The following is a 22,248-nucleotide window of genomic DNA, read 5'->3' as shown; positions in this document are numbered from 1 at the left end:
ACTTACTGGGTGTCTGCTTAGGAAAGGTTTTAGTGTCTTTGTTCTAACAATTTATCATTCTTGTTACTCAAGGAACAATGAGTACACAGCAACTTTCTCTATGCTTCCTACTCAGGTAATACTTTCATAGAATCATAGAATGGCCCAGTTTGGAAGGGATCTTAAAGATCATCTAGTTCCAACCCCATTGCCATGGGCAGGGACACTTTTCACTAGACCAGGTTACTCAGAATCCCATCCAATTCATCCCCCAAAGATTTAAAACAAAGCTCATTTACTTAAATAATTCTCTTGAAATGTTTTAAATGTTTTAGGACCAAACAATAAATCTGGTTCCCAATTACAAGGAAAAAAAAGATCCAATACAAGGTGAAACATGAAAAGAGGATTTGAAAAATTTTTGCCTTATGAAAATTAGTACAGCTTTCACAATTTCAAAGGCAGATAGCTTTTGCTTTTCCTAAATACTTATATTTAAAACCTTATCAAAAGTTCCAGCATCCTCTGATGAGTAGGTATAATTTCAGTTAATGCTAACTGGGAATGATATACATGTAGCAGGAGAAAAGAATTCTATGGTTGTATACATGTAGGTAGCCATGAATTTTATTATTTTGGGGTTTTGTTTTGTTAAATAAGAATATGCCACGATCTCTCTGGGTTTCCTAGAAATCTGATGAAAAATCAGAACAACTGTGGAATTTTATTATTAGTTTTGACTGGCAGCAATTGATTACTCAAAAAAATCCCTTCATAAACAAATCCATTCCCATTCCATAAAAGAGCAGGAAATATACAAAAGGACATTTTGATTTATAGAAGCATTACTCAAATACTAAAATAAGCACAACTATAAATTACTTCCAATAAAGTCATTATTAAATTTTAATCAGGTCCACAGAAAACCTAACAAATTTCTATGAAAAATAGTAGGAAAAAAATTACCTACTTGGAAATGAAATAAAAAGTGTGCCCTTCAATTTTAGTTCTCTGAGGACTTGCTAATTTTTAAAATTTTTTTGAACAAGAACTGAAAACCATTAAGTATCATGATCAGTTGGGTACATCCCATATACATCTGAGCAGGATCCAAGTCCTGCTTTCCCCTTTAATGCACACATTAATCCTGAGTCTTTGGGCTCACAACAGTGCTGTGATCTTTATACATTTGATCTTAGTGTTCTACTACTTCTTACAAAATGTTTGAATACAAACTGACTCAGAATGATTGACCATTTTTCCTGGTAATTAGAATGCTGATACAAATCCTGTTAGAGCTGCTTAGTTCATCTTATTAAATAAAGTAGCCTTAAAAGTATATATTGAAGATCCCCACTACGACTATTCAGATATTCAAATTTCAGTGAGAAGATGAAAGAATTGAACAGAACCCTCTTATTTTACACCTGAAAGTTACATCTGCAAAGCATTTTATCTAGAAATAATCAAGGGAAAAACAAACAATGCAGGTGCACAGGGCCAGGAGTTGGATTCAATGATCCTGATGGGTCCCTTACAACTCAGCATATTCTATGATTCCGTGACTATTAATCTAGTTCTCCTTTCTTTTCTTTTGCATTTATCAAAAGTATGTGATGTGCTAACATAGCATTTCATGTTGAATATCTGTGGTTTTCTGTGAAGACAACCGCTCAGCAAAATGAGATTTTATTCCAAATTTTAGATTGACTTCTGAACCAAAGGTATTTATTTTTCAGATGCTGCTTCAGACATTAGGTGACCAAATGATCAGAGACTTTAGAATTCATAATCAAATACTAGTAATATCTGCACGGAAAAGTATTTCTTTTTCTGTTTTTTTCTTGATCTGAAAAGGTGACTGCTCAATATAAACCTTTAAATTCTTGCTGTGGGAACTTGCTCAGTTTCTATATTCGATCACACAGAGACATATACTGTACTCCTACTAGCCCTGCAGAGACCATATAGCCACATAAGAAACAAATTTTTTCTTTCCTGCCAGACTATCAACAGAATAGCTAACTAAGCTCTGAATGCTCAACATTGCTACCTTGACCTGTCCTGAGGTGCACTTCTAACACTGGCCTTGAAATATTAACACCACTGAAGTTCAATAGACACTTTAACAGAGCACAGTTTTGAAACTGGATATTAGGAGATGAGCAAAAGTATAAATCTAAGTGATTTTACTTGTTAACAGAACAGGGTTTTTTTCAGGAGTCACAGGGATAATAAAACTGATACAGTAAAAGACAAAAATTTAAAATGTTCATTGTGTGACTTTCTAGAATAAATGTGTACTTCTTCACGCTTCATATGGAATTATACCTTCACTGTAAGTAAAAGAGAAAGGCTGGAGGAGGAAAACAAGTTGACCAACTGTGGAGGAGGAGTCCCCAGATGAAAAAAGAAAGAGAACTTTGTCAAAATAGTAGATTCTAAAAAAAAATCCTGCAGAAGTAATGTTCATATTTTCATTCTACATTGCCATTAGAATGATTGCATTAAAATAACCCCTAAAACATACTTGCATATAAAAACTTGAACTATACAGGGAATTAAAGGAAAACACAGGACTGTCTTGTGCCTATAGTCAGATTAATATATTTATTATGAGCTGATAATCTAGTCTTTCAAAATTCTGTGCAGCTTTATATTTTCTTTATAATTTTTTATCTCAATCTGAAATTGGACTTATTAAAAATCATCCATGTTTATTTACTTATGTGTACTTCTTTAAAATATTAAAAACAACATTACCATTTTTAGACATTAATTATGAACTCTATGAAATATAAAAGCTAACTCCATTGTCAAGAAAATTCTTGAATGGCCTTTGAAAAAAGAGAGCATGCTCATATTCAAAAGTTATAAGGATTTACTTTGTGACCTTCATCAAAGCACTCATCAGACTGTCAACTCATCATATTACTTTTAAAATACTAGATTATTCTTAGCAATATCTATTTCCAGTTAAAATCACATGTGCAATGCAAACACATGTACCAAATTTACTATTCTATAGTATTTTAAGTTTTGGAGAGATGTAATAATACAAATATGTTTGAATTAAATATGATTATGTGAGGTAATCCACTATGTTTATAACTCCACACCTCTGTATTTTATAATGAAGTTTCTCATGAAACATATAAAAAGTTGATATACAGCAGAATTTGCCATGAAAATTCATAGATTACCACCAGTGATTTACCAAGATGACTGCTGTGTTTTCTTGTAGCTCTGGGATTAAAATGCTGGTTTTTGCAATTACAGCAATTAGTTGAGAGAAAATAATTTGAAGGAAAGGAAAGAACTGCAAGGCATAAATATATGCACATATTCACAAGAAAAAATATGTTATCTTCTCTGGTTTTATCTATTTCCAAGCAGGGAAATTAACTCTTACTGTTTTTTTGTCCACTAAATTTCAGAACTAAGCTGAAATAAATCAAGAAATTCCACACCAATATTAAACCCCACATTTTAAAAATGCTATCATGAATTGCCAGGTTGATTTGTTAGACACTGCTAATTTGTGAAAGCTGCTTTCCAGCAATTTCAAATGTCACTTCATTTAAAATTTCATTTTAATAGATACCGCTTGTACAAGGCTTGGTAGTCAGGAAAGAAAAACAAAAAACAACAAACAAGCAAAAAGAATAATGTAAAATATCTGTTTCCCTTTCTATGTACATACTTTTTCTGGGTAAGTTTCAAAAAACAAGGAATCTTACTTTTGTATTCCAGGTGAAAACCAGCTGCTGCCACACTAATGTCAGAGTGAAAATGAAGGTAAAGTTGATTGGAGGTGCTATTTAGCAATGCTGGCACAGTTGTACCTGGAAAAATAAAAGGTATGGAATAAACTATAGCATGCTGATCAGAGTTTTGCATTGAAAAAACATAACCAGGACTGAATCAGACAGGCTTATTTTCCTCTCATTACATACATGGGAATCTCAAACATTCTGCTGTGTTCTCCCTTGATTTCTCCTGAAGTTGCAAGAAAGTTTGATTACTAGTCATAACAATAAGAGGCTATGCAAGTACAATCAAACAAGATCCCATCATATTTAGAGGAAACCTTATTGACTTGGACAGAAAAAAAAGAGATGTAAACAGAAAAGAAAAAAAAAAATCACACAAAAAAAGGATTTGATTATGAGAATAAGCTCAACTGCCATTTGCCTGTTTCCCCACATTTCTGTAAAACCAGCAGTACAGAACAAAGCAGTCCAGAGTTTTTCTGTGTACTCCACATCTTCTTTCCAAAATAATATTTCAACCATTTATGCTAATTCAGAGGATATGACAGGAGATGAAGAAGCAGGTACAATACATTTTTTTAAAAAAAGACATATTAGCTTTTCCTAATTCAAATATTTATAATAAAACTGTGTGTGCTACACAACAAGCTTATCACTAACCCTGGATACATTCTTTGCCACTGGAATTGCTAAGTCTGACAAACACTGATTTTATTACCACATGATACCATGTAACTCATATTCTACTGTCTAAAGCTGGAAGATCTACTGAGGCTAAAAAATTACATCATTTTCTATGATTACCCTCAAAGACAGTATCAAGTAGCTAATGAACTTCAATGGTGGATGCATGAGAAATATTCTCATTTCCTGTGGGGCATTTTCTGTTTCTATAGTAACTATGAGCAGCCTAGGTATGAGCCTGAAACTTGGGCTTAAAAAGAAATGCTGAAAAGAATTATCTTCCTAAGTCTACAATCTAAACTAGGAACTGGTAAATGCTTTTAATCTAAAACTGAATTAAGTAAAATCTTAATATGAACAGAGGAGCTGAAAGATGACAAGCTGGCCCTTAAGGAAGGTGTTTACTGTCTGACATGGAAACTCTAAGTATCGAAATTCAGACAGCACAGAGCACTCACATCACACAGTATTTACCCTGGTGTACAGAAAACAGTGAAGCATCTTCTAGGAAGAAGGACTTTTCATAGTATCTGTTAAGGAAATCTCCCTGTCTGACCATCCAGACAGGGTGGTCACACTCCCACCACCAGAGACTTTCCCTGCAGGGACCGAAGCCCCTTCACAGCTGTCAGAGACTGAAATATTATATTTTATGACTTAAACATTTTCTTAAAGGACTTCTAAAACTGTATTACAAAAGCTGCAGAGAAGACTACCACACCCTGAATGGGGCCCTGACTGAGGCCTTACACTGCTCCCTGATGAAGATAAGATAAAGTAACAACTCAGGGCTGGAGACATTCACAAAGCACAGGCTTAACACCTCCAAAGGTGGAGACCACAGCCCCAGGGCTATCAGCTGCCAGGCTCACACAGACCCTCCACCAAAGGAGAGGGGGAGGAGAGGCTTTGGGTGTGTGTTGGAAATGCCTCTGGTCAGAGGTGCAGTGACTGCCCATCCTCCACTGTGCAGAGGAGCCCAGCTGAGGGGTCCTCACCGTGGGGGAAGCTTATCCACAGCAGAAGGGGGTGACATGGCCCATCACAGGGGCCCTCCTCAAAGGGGTCCCCAGACCCTGCACCAGAGCACCAGAGATGATGCAACAGACCCTCAGTGTTGCAAGGGACAGTGTGTCAAGCCAGCCCCTGCAAGAGAGACACGTGGGCGTTCCCACCTGGCTCAAAGTGTATATTAATCCATGGGATTCTGCACTCTCTGGCGTGTGGTGGCACGTGGCGGCGTGTGGCGGCGTGGCCACGGCTGAGACAGGGGGACCCTCACCACCAGCAGCCCAGATGGAGGGGAGCAACGAGACATCGTTGGGACCCTCGGATGGGTGATCTGCTTCCACCTAACCCCTGTCACCTCTCCCTGTTCCCCCATCCCCCACGCACACTTCTTTCTCTATTTCTTTCTTTCTTTTCTCTTCCCTTCTCTTTGCCTCTTTTGCTATTAAATAAAATACATCCATTTTTTGGCATCAACATCTAACTTCATTTGGCTTTAATCTAGTTTCTGGGAATATTTTGAACCTTCTAAGTTCTTTCCAGTTTATGCACACAGACTTAGCTTTCTTTGCTTTTCTGAGTTTAAACCAGATCGTAACAACAGCAGCCAGCTCCAGTGATCCAATGGGTCCCTGTTTCACTCCCTGCACACTCCACTTGCACAGTCAGACCAGGGTTCCACACCTATCCCACCAGAGGTCTCCTGCAGCAGAGTCTTGGATATCTCGTTTCATAAAGCCATTTGTTCACAGTGCAGTTACACCGAAACAGCTCAAGCTGGTGCTTCCAAGGAGAATCCCAACTAAGAAATCCCTGGGCTTTTACACCCTCATAGTCTCACCACTCACAAAAGTCTCTTCCTCCCAAGTCCTCAGCTCCTCTCTGTGTCTCTGTATCCTCTCACCAACCTGAGCCACAGGTCCCTGGGCCCTTTGTTGTTCAAGGCTTCTTGCCTCAGGCTGTACCAGCCAGAGCTCCATGAGCAGCTTGAACTGCAGCTGCTCACACAGCTACTGGCACCAACTGTGCTCCTCAACAGTATCCATATAGAATTCGAAATACATTTCAGGATGTTTAAGGTGTCCTGTAAGAATGAGGATGTTGGCTCATAATGACTATTATACTCTTTAATGAACAAAACTGACCTGGCAGTTATGTTCCTTTGTAGGATCTGGTAACATTTAACACCAGTCTTTTACTTACTTAAAGGGTGTATTCAACAAGAGGAAAAGTTAGATCCTATTGTACTGTGGGAAATAAATGAGGCTAGTTTTTAATTCTCATGATTGCCATGTTCAATGGCATCATTCAGGCTGGCTATTTGTCACAAATGGAACCCCCAGGGACTGATACTGGTCCCCCACACTGCTTCAACATGTTCAGAAATTATTTGGGTAGTGTGATTGAAAGCACCCTTGCCAAGTTTGCTGGTGACACTAAACTGAGTGGAGGAGCTGACATGTCAGAGCGACCTGGAGAGATTGAAAGAGTAGACTAGCAAAAACAGTATGAACTTTTATAGAGACAAGTGCAAAGCCCTGTGTGTGTGTTAAAATAAGCATAAGAGCCTGCTACAGGCTAGGATTTGTGTGACTGGGGAGCAGCCTTGCTGAAAGGACCTGGTACTGTTGCAGTGGACAAGCTGAACACAAGTCAGCAGCGCACTGCTGCAGAAAAGAAGGCAAATAGGTTCCTGAGCTGCATCCAGAGAGGCGTTACTAGAAGAGATAGAGAAGTGATCATGTCGCTCTTCTCAGCACCTGTCAGGCCGTGCGTGGAGTATTGTGCCCCATTCTGGTCCCCACAATGCAAGAAAGACAAGGACACACTGGAGAGGGTCCAAAGGAGGAGCATGAAGATGATAAAGGGTGGAGAATCTACCCTGTGAGAAAAGACTGAAGAAGTTAGGTTTCTTCTTTCTGTAGAAAAGGCTCAGAGGGGACCTCATCACAGTATTCCAGTATTTAAAGGGCTCCTCACTTCAATGGGAGCTGCAAGGAGAAGACAAGGGGCAAGAGGTCCAAGATGCACTGGGGAATGTTTCATCTTAACATTAGAAAGAGTATTTTTACAGTGGGAACAACCATGCCCTGCGGCAACCACCCAAGGGACATGGTAGAGTCACCATCACTAGAGGTTTTGAAGATGCAGCTGGACAGTGCTGGACAATATCATCTAGGTTCCCTTTCTTACAAAAGGTTGAACTACTGATCTTGTGAGGTCCTTTCCAGCCTGGATTGTTCTATGATTTTGTGATTCTATGATCTAATTGGAATTCTATTGTTCACTTGCTAACCTCTGCCTTTCCTGGGATTAGGTATATGAAGCATGGAAGATACGTTTCAGGGTGGTAACCAGACGTAGTGTCCTAATCGTTTGGGACTTCCTTTACTGTCAATAGAGAGAAATGGTGCTCAGAGGGCAGGAGCAGGTATCATTGATGATAGCTTAAGTGTAGATATCTCCATGGTAAATATCTAATGCTCATGTAGACAGATACCATGTTAGTCTACTGGAGTCTTACAGACTCCTTAAACATTTGATTAAGAATCTGTAGTCCGGAAAATAGGCAATTCTCCTAGAAGGCAGTAAATGCATGCATGCCTCCCCTAAAGCCTTAAAAAGGAATGAGGACTGACAGGTTTTCTACTTAAATGTTCCATTACAGTATTATTACAGAAGATTGTGTCCCTTTCAACTATCAGCAATGGCAACAAAGAGTAAGGTATCTCATTCTAGAGGGGAACACTACAGTGAATGTGTGATAGTCTTTGTACCTATCTAAGAAATTTCCAGACCAAGAATGGAGATCAATGGTCATTTTTAGCATTTCTTGGATTAGCACAAACATAGAGCATGGATCACATTCTTACCTAATTTCTTTCTAAATTTATCTCCCATCATAAGAGTAGATCTCTAGATGTCAACCTCAATGACTACTGTATTTTTATTCTCTCTCTATAAACACATATATATGCGTGTAGGTGTTCAAAGGAATGATCTGCTTTACACATCATGCAGCTAATGGTATATAAAGAAGGTTGCACTGAGCACACAAGAAGCTCAAACAGGTAATCTCAGTCCTCCAGGAATTTTGGAAGTAGTTACAGAATCGCCAAAAAGAAACAGACTCGCCAAAAACAGACTCAGTGAATTCACCTTTCCAAGTCAACTCTGTGACATAGTTAGCACAGTTTAGTCAGTTCTTAGTAATTGTAGACTTTTACCTCTTGAATGTATATTTAGAAGACAGAGGAATCCACAGAGAGTGAATCAGAAGACAATGGTTTCATACATAATTTAGTAAAAGAGAAATTTTACCACTTATGAAATCATGCCTGGAATTCAGTTTCAATGTCACATTATTGGTTCAGTTTTGAGAACAGAAAATTTCATGTCCTTTTTACATATTCTTTCCCATGCAGAAAATAATTATTCATTTTAGGTCTGCTGTTCATTATACACGAGACAAATCCACAATAAATCCACGCTAGTTTATCTCCAATTAAATATTTCCAATACAAAAAAAATTTTTTCAGTTTCCCTGGAAAGTAGGAAGGTTTTTAAGCTAAAGCAAAATGACACACTTATTTTTTGGAATAAGGAAATGTTTTGAGTCTTTAGTATTGTTGAATAGAATATTGTTAAATGCATCATTTCATCTGTTCTTTATCCAATGGATCGAATATATATGCCACATAATTCACTTCCAAAAGTTGATTAATTTTCATAATTTAATTTTCCTTATTGCCAATTTAACATACAGCCTTGTTATTAGCATTTAAAATAAAATCTTATAATCTCTTAGTCTGTCTGGGATAGAGTTAATCCGTGTAGCTGGCATGGTGCTGTGTTTTGGTTTTGTGACCAAAACCATATTGATAACACAGGGTTGTTTCAGGTATTGCTGAGCAGCGCTTACACAGCATCATGGCCTTCTCACACTATCTCACTAGTGAGGAGGCTGGGGGTTGCCAAAAATCTGGGAGGGGACATGGCCAGGACAGCTGACCCTAACTGACCAAAGGGATATGCCACACCTTATGGCACTGTGTTCATCAATAAGTTTTTCAGTTGATTTTTAATTTCCTTACTAATCCAATATACATCTATACTTTAAAAGTCTGTGAAATCATCAGAGAGGCAAAAATCCACCTGCTTTAGCTACACCAGAATCAGATCAGTAATCATGAGTCTGGGTAATTATTTGTGACTTCATCCCTTTCTCTTGGTTTGGTTTACAGAACACACTCTTTCTATAAAAAATTGTCTCATATAAAAGGAGAAAAAGTGTATGTGCTTGATGTACATTTTAAAAAACTAATTATCTGTTTTTGTTATATCCCAGTTGTATTAATTTGGTTTGTTCTGTGAGGTCAGGTGAGTTTGGATGAATATTGAATGCTTCATCTTTTTCAGGAGAAAGAGAGGCTAATAAGGATAAGTTAAGTCAAAGCTATAAAAGGAAGCTCCTTGAATGTCAGTACTGATTTATATCACTGTATCTCCTCCATGGGAGGGGTAGGAAAGATAAAAGAAAGGATTTTTTTGAAAGTATTCTCAACTAAATTCCACTAATCAAAGTTAAACATTTTAGTGTCATATTTTCTTCTGAAAATCTCTTTGAGTTTGAATATTGGCATGTTTACACCACCTGAAGTCTCCTCCCAAAACCAAGAACATTTCATAATGGTATCAGAAAGGATGGAATACATAGTCCTTGTCTATATGTGTGAGCAAATAAAGACATGTTCTCTCACATACATATCTATATATAAAATTGTATCTTTAAATCACGTCATATCCTAACCTGAAAAGCTCCCAAGACGTGGTGCTGTCATATCTCCACCATCATATATTTCAAGGGAGTCCCAATTATGTTCAGTGGCAAAGCTGATGACCTGGATCTGTAAAACAGGACCACAGAACTTTTTAGGCCAACAAGCCATACACACTTTTAAATGTTCTAAAACCAATAAAATAAAAACAGAACACATACCAAAGAAAATAAAAATAATAGATCCAAACAAAAGATACCTCAGTGAAAAAAATCTAAATAAAACATGATTATTCACTCTTTAAATTGCGTTAACTCGTAGAAAATATGACACTAAGTAAGTAAAAAGAAATTTGCACATGTGTTGCATAATTTTAAATGATTACTTGAAGTGTAAATGAGCAGATAATCAAGATAGCTGCAGAACTCTCAAGGGCCTCTGTAATATCCTAGCAGACAGAAAGAGTTGGTATTTGCATATCAGATTGATGGATCAGGACCTGCTTTCAATAAACTACACAATTAAAACAGAAAACTCCTTGTTAATCATTTCTCATTTGTACCCCCATGTGAAAAAAAAGTAACATAAAATAAAGCTTACCAAAGAACAATAATGAGAAAACCAAAGCACTAATGTTTCAAGTACCCCGCCCCCCAATTATAGGATTACTAATTTATGAAATTTCTAGAGAAATAAGCAAACAAAGTACTTAATATTCCATGCTTGACAGAATACAGACTTGCCTGAATACCTGATCCCTCAGTCACTATGATTTTCCACACACAATTCAAGCTGTTACCATAAGGTTCAGGGTAACCTGGTGAAAGAATAGTACCTCTCCGCTCAGTAAAATTCCCACTGCATGGCACTGAAAGAAAGTATTATCACAAATTATTACACAACTTAAACCTCTTTAAAGAACAGAGAAGCAGTAATAATTTTACTAAGATCAAGATCATTATAATAATAATTTGGTTTTGTAGCATAAACACATAGACAAGAAGCAATCGTCTGAAGTTAGAAAGCTTCTTATCTAAAATATGAGTGATACCAAGCATAAGATACAAACTGCCTGAATAAACAATTCAGAAATTAACTTAATTTTTCATGTGTGCATCCTAGAACAGCCCAGCAACACAGCCTAATCATGGCTTACCTCAGAGTAACAACCAACTATAAAGACATAACCTTAAATACAATCATGACTGACAGAAATTATGTGAATTTACCCACAGCCTAAGATACTTCCAATATTGAATCTAGCCGATAAAGCGGTGTAGTATGTTAAATATCTTTACTGTTACACACTTGCTTCTTTAAGGTTCAAGGAAACAGAACAAAACAAAACACAAAAAACAGAATACACAGAAAATAGGATACCTACATTTATTTTTAGAACACTCTAATTCTAGAGTAAATTTCTAGGAATAGCAATGACTTTTGGCTACAAATCCAAATATGGAGAAGGTAAACATTGCAATATTTACAAAAAAAATTTTGGAATGCTAAGCATTATTTCAGTGCAAGTCTATTGACAGACTAAAGAAAATTAGTTATACTTAACAATGCTATCATTATTCAATGTACATTATGCTTCTGCTTGAATAAAGAAATCATTATGCTATGTGTGATAGAAATACACGACAAGTACTGTGTAATAAAACAGGTAAAGACACTTCTGGAGAATTAAATTCTGTCCTGTATTTCAGACTGTAGATATGTCATGAAAATAATGAATGTTCAAGAAAATGTGCATCACACTTGTTCATATAATCTAAGTCATTATATGAAACACTACACTGCCTATGAGCCAGCTGGTACTCAATTATTTCTTGATATGGAAAACTGCTCTTTTAAATTGGGCATGACTGATATTAATCGAAGGAGAGTGAATATATGGGTTAAATACTATTTTCTGAAACAGTTCCTGAATCCTAATTCAGAGACGTGTGACAGAACAGACAACTTAAATGTAATTTCTTACCTACACAGCTCGGTACTGTGTCATTCCACTGAGCTAAGGCATTCGGTACAGACTGACATCGGATAGCTTTAGAGCCTTGTAGCAGATAGCCAGGACTACACTCAAATCGAACAACAGAGCCTGCTGAAAACTCAGAGCCAATTCTCCTTCCATATCTAGGTTCTGGAACTGAGCTACACTGTGTATCACTTGTGCGTGGAACAGCTGTATAAAGAGAGAAAAAATAAAAAGTCATGAATACAAATTACAGCCATAATAAAAAAAAAAAATAGACCAATAAAAATGTTGATTGTTTCTTGTAGGACACAGCTTAATTCATGTTACTTGCTCTGCTCCTGTATTCTCTAAGAATGGACTAATGCTTTCATGGTTGTTGGCTAGAATATGGTTTTGGGCTGTGACTGTGTACAGTTATATAAGTGCCATGGAAGCTTGGAGACCATTTGACTTTGGATGCACAGCTTTAGGCATGAGAAGATCAGTGGATGTTTCTGCAGCCTTCTTCAATGACAGGATCCTATATCTACCACCTACTTCACGTAATAAACATGGGGCCTTTGGCTTCTCACTCGAACTTTCTCATTAGAAGGCCAAAAATATATTGTGGTGTAGCTAATCGGATATAAAGACAACATAATATCTTGCAAATATTTTGTTTATCATATTGGAGAATATAAAGTGATAAAAATACACCCTCCAGGCTATTTCAGTGTTTGCTGTTGACAACAATTATTTTTACCAATAATGTCTGGGAATACATAAACCTGATGTGATTCAAGAACAGTTAAAAGACTGTAAGCAACATATAAAGAGCAAAATAATAACATTCATTAGAAGCCCATGGAATAGTTTTCCCTTTGTCTTCATTATTTATAAACACTTCTCAATAACAGGTATTTTTTATACCTACTGACTGTTGGCATTGTGCATGTTGTTTGTATATCAAACTTGCTCTTACTACATTTCATTTTGCAGTTAGCTAGTAAATGCCAATTTTAAAACAAACTAAAAATATTTATATAGAAAATGACAGGTATAATTTGTGTGCAATATCATCTATGTTTCACAGTATAATAAAGGTACATTAAAAATAATCTCATTAAAGATATGCATTTTTTCTGTGTGAGTGGCATGTTCAAAAGCTTTGTTTGATCAGCTTGGTTTGTTCAAGAATTAGTTTTAGAGCATCACTGCATCCAAATATGAACAAGTAACACCATGAAAACTGCCTGCCATTTAGCCCTTCAGTAACAAAGATATAAAATGGACCTGGGAGTGGGGGGTGGGGGGGGGGGAAAGAAGGTGGGTGTTACGCTTTATTCCTGTCAAATTTTCTAGCATGATGCTTCTGGCTTACTAATGTACACAGAATCACAGTCATATTTAGTTGTATTTTACAGTATTATGTTTAAATTCCTTTTCTGGTCTGTTAGAGTGAAGAGTGATATTTCTATCTGTTCATGTGCACAAGTGTACACACACCCCCCACACTTGTTCAGCTACCCTGTTCAGTAAATAAGAGACAAGGTGTATGAAGCCTATACTTATTTTCATATTGATAACTTCATGCTCATCCTTTTTCTTATACTGTCATTTGCTCTATTCAGAATCATTATTATTTAAGTTTTAAGTACTCGTAAATGCTCTAAAAACTAACATTTCAAAACAAATTGGATATGGAACACTAATTGAAATCAATCTTATCTTAAATCTAGCATTAAACACGCAACACATTTTAGCAGAACATTAAAAGTTCTCATTTATGATCACATTATGTTCTACCAGTTTTCAGAGTTGCTACCAGATATAACAGCTAAGTTTGCACAAGTATTAATGAATGTAGAGAAAAGCTTTTGCAAAGAAGATTTAGAAATAATTGATACTAGCAATAACAGAAAAATACATTCTCTTTTTTACTAATATGCAGTGAGTTGATTTGTCAGACAAGTTCAGACAGATACAATAACATGTAGTTTTTTTCTAAATCAGTACGTTGGATAGTTGCAGAAGATTTTTCACCTTGAAAGCTTAAGAAAGTTTTAAAATGTATTCAGGATTTAAAGAATGGTCAGGGGTAAACTATTATACTCCTGGGTAAATGCACAATACATCAAAAGAAAAGCAAATACATTTTATTAAGTTTTTTTTCTAATGGTTAAACACCTTATACAGTTTAAACAAACAACTTACCTTTCAGCAAACTTTATTTACGTGGCTTTGCTCAAATAAATAGGAATTTGTGATTAAGTGCTCCACAGGACCTCAGTATCACACAGATGCTGTATGAAACTTGTTCATGCATGCAATTCTAACCATGGGAGGAAACTGTTCTTCACTTGTGGAAGGATAATGAAGAAACCATAGTTCCAGGATTTCACACAGTCACAGTTCTTCCTGACCATAACCTGCAGGCCAGCTGCAGTCTGCCAGGTCACTTCAGCTGACCCAGCTTGCTCTTTTATGCTCTTTTATTGTGATTAATAGCCTTTTCTCTACCCAAGTGTCTTCTGCACAAGCATTATTTTACTTAAATATTTCTTTCCATGTTATTGTATAATGATTACAGTGGAATAAGTGATGACTTTACAACTGCCTAGGTGATGATGGCTGCTTACACATCCAGTTGCATGATTAAGTGTCATATGCTTGGAACTACAGCTTCCGCCATGTAACTAGGCCTTAATCCATCCCCTGATCAGGACTACTTGTTCAAACAGGTGTTTTTGCCATGAGATAAATAATTCACAATTATGTGACAGCAAAGGGTTCAGTACATTGTTGTGGATAAACCCGTCTTGATTCAGGGAATTAATACTTAATTACCAACTTATTACCAATTTTACACAAATTTCTGATCACTGATTCAGGAATTAAAAAGAAAGAGGACACAAACAATCGAACAAGTTAATTAAACAGTTTTACTTCATTCTCACCAGGCTCAACTTCGAACACCTATCCTCTCCTTCTTTTTCTCAACTTCCTTGTGTTCATCTTTGTTCTACCAATGAGGTGAGAGACAACACATGAGGCTGAGGTATGTGCTCACTTTTTGCTTTCCCCCCGCAATGTACTTAGCATTACTCATCTTTCTCCTCCTTTTTGCTTCTTCAGGTTTTCATATTACTCTGTTTCTGAATGTTTCTCCTCCAGTGTGGATCAACCATGGGCTACAGCTGCTCAGAGATGCTCCCTACTGCAGAATAGGACTTTCACAGGCTGCCAACCCCTCTGAGCTGTTCTCACTCCAGCAGGTGTTACCCACAGGCCATAGTCCCTTTGGCAGGGAGGGCTTCTTTCCAAGAGTGTCTCCAACAATCCCTCCAGCAGCATCTCTATCAACACATATCCAGAAGCATCTCTGCCCCAAAGCAGTCACTCTCTCATATATTTTTTGAGAACAGGCACCACATGGTCCTCTCACTAGTGGGAGTTTTGGCATGTGAGAGGTTGCTTATACCAGCTTCACAGGATGCTGTTTGTGAACAGGACATGGTAGCTCACAGCCTCCTCCCACACAGGTCACCACCTCAGCCACCTGCTAGTTAAACTCTGAGCTTCTCACGTGTATAAAGCTTATCTGTCTTACCTAAGAGACTACATGCCCCAGTGGAAAATTTCAGCATCACTCCTGGAATATTTTCTATTCATGGTGTGAAACTCTTGCTCAGCCTTCTGCCATCTTTCCCTATGTATTTTTTCACTCAATTTCTCAAAAGGGAAGAAGCTATAGAAAAAAAATCCTTTCAGTTTCTCTAACCCTCACCCAGCATCCATGTCTGGAGAATCCCTACAACAGCTGTGCAGGCAAAGGACACTTTTTAACAGTCAGATTGAAGAACATCCTATAACTTTCAGTAATAGCGTCAGGAAATTTGCATACATGCACTAGCAATCCATACATTTTTTGTGTAACTAGACCTTTTAGCACCTCTCAACAGAGGATGTCAGATCATCTGGTTTCATTATATTACCTTACAAAAGTTATTTTCCTGTGAGCAAGGTATCTCTGACATGATAGCAAATGTAAGGGCAGTTTACTAGCACTCTTAAATTAGTTCACATAGCAGAAATACTTTTTCAGACTAAAAGCCGATATTTTACTGAGATCAGCCATGACAGCCAGAAACATCCACAGCTACAGTGTATCAAATTATTCTATTGCCAGCAAGAAACACTCAATGACATTTAAAATTGACATTTTGCTCAGTTTTTCAGAAGTTTTCCTAATACTCTGTTAATGGTTACAGTGAGATAAGAAATGCTAAAGATGCACAATCACTCTATGAGGTACTATTTTTTTTAATCCTTCCTCTGTTTTAAAAAGAACAGCCTTAAGAATAGATGCAACGCAAGCTATAGATAACAATAAAGTGAGGTAGTTCCACACTGTTTAAAAAGGGGTTTAAATAGTCCCTGGAAAAATGTAGTAGTTTCATATATCTATAAAAAGTTAGGAAAATAGGTCTGTTTCTCTAAAATGTGACACAGCTGACTGCTCAGCTGAAATGCCTCCAAGATTATTTCAGTTGGAAGAGACCTACAACAATCATCTAGTCCAACTGCCTTTCCAATTCAGGACTGAGTTAAAGTTAAAACATGTAATTAAGGGCATTTTTCAAATCCCTCTTAACCACTGACAGGCTTAGGGCATCAATCATCTCTCCAGGATGTCTGTTTTAAAGCAGGACATAATGTGTCATGGTAGCACATACAAGCAGTCTTATTTCTGCTCTCTAACTACATTTAGCAGCCAATGTGTGGCTGTGCATTTTATTTTGCCACAAATTAGATCAACCTGATTATTAAAAGCACAATCTTCTTTTATTCTTATTTCCCTTTCTCTTCCTCATCCTAGTATGCTAACTTTCCTAATTATCTGCTTTAAAATCTCAATTGACCTAATAAAATAGTTCACACATTTGTATAGCAAGTAAAAAAAACAAATATTAAAACCCCATAAATTTTTGGATGATAGGTTTATTTTTTAAGGAAGGAACTCTGTACTGCTGCAGCCTGAGTTATATAAAAATATAGGCTCTTGTTTCTTAGATGATGTCATAGTAGGAAAACAAGCATAAAAAAGCCTGAAAAAAAAATCCCAGTCTTCTTACATATGATTGTTCTTAGCATATATCTACATACCTGACCCTAATATTTTGGAAGACTGGATATTCCTTCAGTCTCATTACAGACATTCTTTACCTATTGCATTAAATAAAAGGAAAAGTGATGATCTGAGAAAAGAAATGAAGGCATAGATGACATATCCAGATAAAAAGAAGTTTTTTAGAAAGTGGCATCACAAAAGCCATTAAATCTGAATCAGAAGCTAAAGCCCCTATCTGATGGTTGCTCAAACCAGAATGTGAAATAAGCAAGCAATAACTTTTTCCCCCTCGAGTCTTCCTTTTAGCTTTTGCCTATAGTGTTGTCAACCTAGACTTCTCAAGCTGTATCACAGAGGCATTCCATTTTCTATAGTAATTATCCTCCATTTTTCAGTAAATGTTTCATACTGCTGTGAAACTAAATTGAAATCAGCCCAGTGGAAAAGTGAACAGGGAAGAAGGTCAACCTGGAATAGAGGGCAATAAATAAAATGATTGACTTTGCAGACCAGATTACTTTGTTCAATGTGAGAGTGGATGTCATTTCTGAAGTATTTAAAAGGCTAGCAATCAGGTAGTCTTTGGAAGTATGATCACATGCTTTGAAAGAAGAGAAAAAAGTCTCAAAAAGATAGAGCTTATTAAATACCACTAGCTAATTAACTAATATATGTATACATATATAACTGTGTTTAGTAAAACTCTCAAGATATATTTTTAAATATATTAAAATCCCATGGTATTTAAATAGCTTCATGATTGTCCTGAGACAAATAAAGTGACTTTGCCTAATTCATTTTGTGCTCTCATTTGTTAAAATCTATTTCTTACAGTTCCTAAAAACATAAATGTCTGAAATGAAGCATAGCATTGTGCTCACCTGGAGACTTCCTGTTCAATAGCAATCTATGTGTTTATATATACAGCTAATAGAATCGTGGGGTTTTATCACTATGAGTTCTTTAAAAGCAGCAAGAAATAACACTTTAGACATAGGAAAACCAAATAGAGTAAGACAGAAATATGTCATTCATATGCAAATTGATAAGAACTCAAATGCTGACAGCTCTTTTCTAATTCCAGAAGTTTATAGGCTCCATCTTTTGACTAATTTAGGATGATAAGTTTTAATGCAAGTGTGTGTAAGATCCTTTTTATGCGTAATAAGGTCAGGTAAAAATATCTTGAGATATATCCAAAGTAGAATGTGCAGTCATGGTGGTATCTTTCTATAAACACATAAGTCAGAAGGCTTAAAAATCAGTCCTAACAAGCTCCTTACAAATATGGAAATATTCTTGAGGTGAGACAGTTCTTTCCATTTATTTGCTGTGTCAATCTAGGACCGTGCTCCAATGTTTAAAGAAAAAAATTAAAAATGTATCTAGGAATCTTAATAATATTATTTAAAACTATCCAAAACTACTTTTACACTTCAATTTAGTAAAGGTGAAATGGTAGTATACAATAAACCACAGTGTGCAATGACTGTCTCATTAAGCTTACTGGGTATGTAAGCAATAAATCTAGTGTACTGCCCCAAAGTCAGTTGCTTTGGGACTGCATCTGTTGCCCATACAGGCAATGAACCTGTAAGCACTGCTCCAGGTGTCACCAGACTGCATTGAAGACTCAGGGATCAGCTAAGTGTACTAAGCTGTTCAGCAGAATGCTAACAGACTTGGCTGTGTCATTCTTGCATTTCAGCTGCAGTGTGCAGACATGCACATAATGTCTCCTCAAGTTCAGCTGGATCAGAAACAGACCAGCAAGTCTCCCACCCACCCTTCAGTACTGAAACAGCCTGATGGTCTCTGCTGCAGCAATTTGCTCTCCAAGCTCTCCAAGAAGATAGAATTCCTTAGCAGCCTGGACAAAAACTCTTGAAAAATCAGCTGGGAATACTGAAAAAGACTAATACAAATAAGCACACTCCCAAACCGCTTGAGCTCACACAGCAGTAAGGGAGCAACAGAATGCAGACTACTGAGAAAGGCTGGACATATTCAAGTCCATGAGGCCAGACAGGATAAACACAGCAACTGCTGTTTTGAAGCCAGTCTGCCACGAGGAGAAGTCCCTGATCTCTGGAAAAAGGTTAAGACTACACTCACATTCAAAGCAATACGTTAAGACTTATGCAGAATTAAAAATAATACAATTCATGAAATTGTCACCAGTGTCTTCCACCAAAAGTAGACACGTTTACCTTGGTAAACAAAGTGAAACCCTCTGGCTGATGCCCCACTCTTAGCACTGAATCGCAGAAGAATTTGATTAGATGTAGCCAAAGGCAATGTCTCTCCTACGAAAGGAAACAGAAAACGAATACACAAAACAGAAACAGTTTTAGCTCTTCAATATGTAATCACATATGCTGTTAAAACACATAGTTTTATGTTTTCTTCTATTGTTAAAGAAAACATAAATAACATTGTACAAATTAAATTTGCCATTGTCATAACAAAAAGACTTCATGATTCAACAAGAGAAACCTTCTGGATTTACTGCAGCAGCTGAAGATAGAGCTCCAACAAACTACTTGACTGGAGAACCCTACTGCCACTTGGGGCCAGAAGTTTTGGAATACTTTTTAGTTAACTCTTTTCTGTGACTGAGAGCTTTACTTTGCCTTGCAAAACACATTAAACAAATAAAAGCATTTGAAAAATACCACAGGAATCTTCATGGAGTGCTTACCATTTCAAAACTAAAACTGAGAGAGAGCAAACCCACGACTTGTTTTATGTAGTGGCTTCAATAAAATATATGGTCACACATGAACTATATTACATTATTAACTTTCTTATAGCGTTGCAAATTTTATTTCTGATTTGAGGACTAATAAAGATATTTAATATAATTTAACACCTTTCCTGACATATCTGTCAGGAGTCATGATAAAAGTTCAATAATGAAACACTCTAGACAAAATTGCAGTACTTCCACAATGATTCCACTACATATGACTACTATTTTTTTCTCACTGGACTGCATAAACCCATATTTTATGAAATTCTACAGAAATGAATGATGATTTAAAATATCTTATATAACTAGGTATATAATTCTTTCACTTTGATTAATTTTATATTATTGCAACTAGTGATTCCATGTAACAGAATCCTGAATCAAAGTAAATCAGATATGTCAGATATAATAAATAAAAATCAGAATTTTAAGTTCCCTTCAAGTATTTTTAAATGTCTGCAGTGAAAACAGACATTAGTTTCAACTTTTACATGACAGTTTGATGCAGTAAAATTTGGTGCTTAGATGGGCTGTCTCTTAAAATGAAAAATTTCATTTTGTTTTGTTGCTAAACTCCTGTCAGTAATTCAACAAATCTTAGAATTTTTTGTGAACTCTTACTATCACACAAATAGCTAGAATTCACCAGAGGAAAATTAAAAACTGAGTTTTTCATATAACAATATATTTACTAGAAATCAAATAGATATGTTACATTCTTTTCATATGAAGTATTTCTCCAATTATTCAAAGTAAAAACCAAGAAGCCATGAATAGCCCTGTACTGAAAAAAATTTAAACTCACATATAAACTCTCCTAAATGCTACAAGTGTTTGACAAGTCACATTCATAGCTGCAGAAACATACTTACATATCACTGAAGATTAACACTGTCATTACACATGCACACATTGGAAATTTGGCCATGTTGAAATCCATATAAGCTTAATTATGATTTCACAAGGTCAACATTTTGCTATAGTTACCTGAATGCAACAGGTGGCCTGCTTTTAGTCTAAGTGCATGTTTGCATACAGATAATTGCATTTTGTAAATATAAGTAATTTGTGTTTAAATTAGACATTCAGAATATGTAGATGTGTATTTCCAGAAGTTTAGGGGCAGAGAAGATAATTATACCATCCAATCTGCCCTCTTATATAGAGATCAGAGAATTTCATTCAACTCCTTCTATACTCACCCAAGTGATCAGTTCTTGCCTAAACCATATGTTCCAAATAATGTCTTGATTCAAAGATTTAGAAGGGTGTTCCATTCCCCTTCACATCCTGTTCCAATGACTTTATTTCCAAAGTAAATTCATAACATTCTCCTGATTATTTTTTTCCCATACTGAGCTGTGTAAGAAATGCATACTTCCTTTCTTTATTAATTACCTGAGTGGGATCCAGACAGTGAACTAAGTAGTCTAGCCTGAGAGTTTTCTCCATCAAATAGTTCTGCCACATCATTCAAAGCTGTCTGAAAATAGGCAAATTGTCCAAACACCACTACATTAAAAAAAAAGAAAAAAAAAAAAAGTAAAAAAGAAAAATAAAAGGATAGACAGGAAAAAAATAAAAAGAGAGGAGATAAAAGAAGAACTTAGTCTTCAAAATCAAATTTAAGGATGTATTCTGCTTGTCTTATTTATTAATGAATTCCTGCATGAATTTTTCCAACTTACTTCATTGTGTAATGTGATAAAACAGCTGCATTAAACTTAAGCGATAAGAATATTTTTTTTGTTCATTATTTTCATATTTTTAATTAAAACCAAATTTATTAAATCACGCTTTCACCAAAACCGTGCCCTCCAGTCAAACAAGTCTTATTGCTTAGGTACCGATGAGAATAAGAAAACGGAATATCTAAACAGAAAGGTTTGTACCAAAATTACATTGCCATCTATAGCAACTATTAAGGAGCATCTATTATCACACAGGATTAGTTGCTTACCTGGCTTTAGTCTAAGGAAAATTTTTTTAAAGTTATTGATTTGTTAAATTTTAAAAGTTGCATTAGTCTTGGGGTGACCTTATGATGTGTATCCCATATCACTGCCTATGCCCAGAAATTAATTTCTGTGTCTTTCTATGCCTCTCAACTGAGCCTGAGAGGGGGAAGGAAAAAACTGAGCAAAACTTTTTCAGGGCAGTTTGCAGCTTGTTCAAGGTCACAC

The 22,248-nt window shown here is 36.2% G+C and overlaps 1 protein-coding gene and 1 long non-coding RNA gene across 2 annotated transcripts in view; one reads left to right on the top strand and one right to left on the bottom strand.

The window, feature by feature from the left end:
• LOC138108593 (uncharacterized) overlaps window positions 1-3,815 on the top strand; it is a 62,436-nt gene extending 58,621 nt beyond the window's left edge. Inside the window, exon 3 of the long non-coding RNA XR_011150017.1 lies at window positions 3,733-3,815. This is a non-coding gene — a long non-coding RNA (uncharacterized lncRNA). The remainder of the gene's footprint in view (window positions 1-3,732) is intronic.
• The window catches only part of CSMD1 (CUB and Sushi multiple domains 1), a 1,120,396-nt gene that overhangs the window by 149,785 nt on the left and 948,363 nt on the right, over window positions 1-22,248 (bottom strand). The window contains exons 32-37 of the mRNA XM_069011476.1: window positions 21,464-21,577; window positions 19,524-19,619; window positions 12,207-12,410; window positions 10,966-11,090; window positions 10,255-10,351; window positions 3,720-3,824 (exon numbers count right to left, since the gene is read on the bottom strand). Coding sequence (XP_068867577.1) covers window positions 3,720-3,824; window positions 10,255-10,351; window positions 10,966-11,090; window positions 12,207-12,410; window positions 19,524-19,619; window positions 21,464-21,577 — 741 coding nt within the window. The remainder of the gene's footprint in view (window positions 1-3,719; window positions 3,825-10,254; window positions 10,352-10,965; window positions 11,091-12,206; window positions 12,411-19,523; window positions 19,620-21,463; window positions 21,578-22,248) is intronic.

The sequence above is a fragment of the Aphelocoma coerulescens genome, chromosome 3 (assembly GCF_041296385.1).
Source record: "Aphelocoma coerulescens isolate FSJ_1873_10779 chromosome 3, UR_Acoe_1.0, whole genome shotgun sequence".
NCBI lineage: Eukaryota > Metazoa > Chordata > Aves > Passeriformes > Corvidae > Aphelocoma > Aphelocoma coerulescens.
This window is presented reverse-complemented; position numbering and strand designations above follow the sequence as displayed.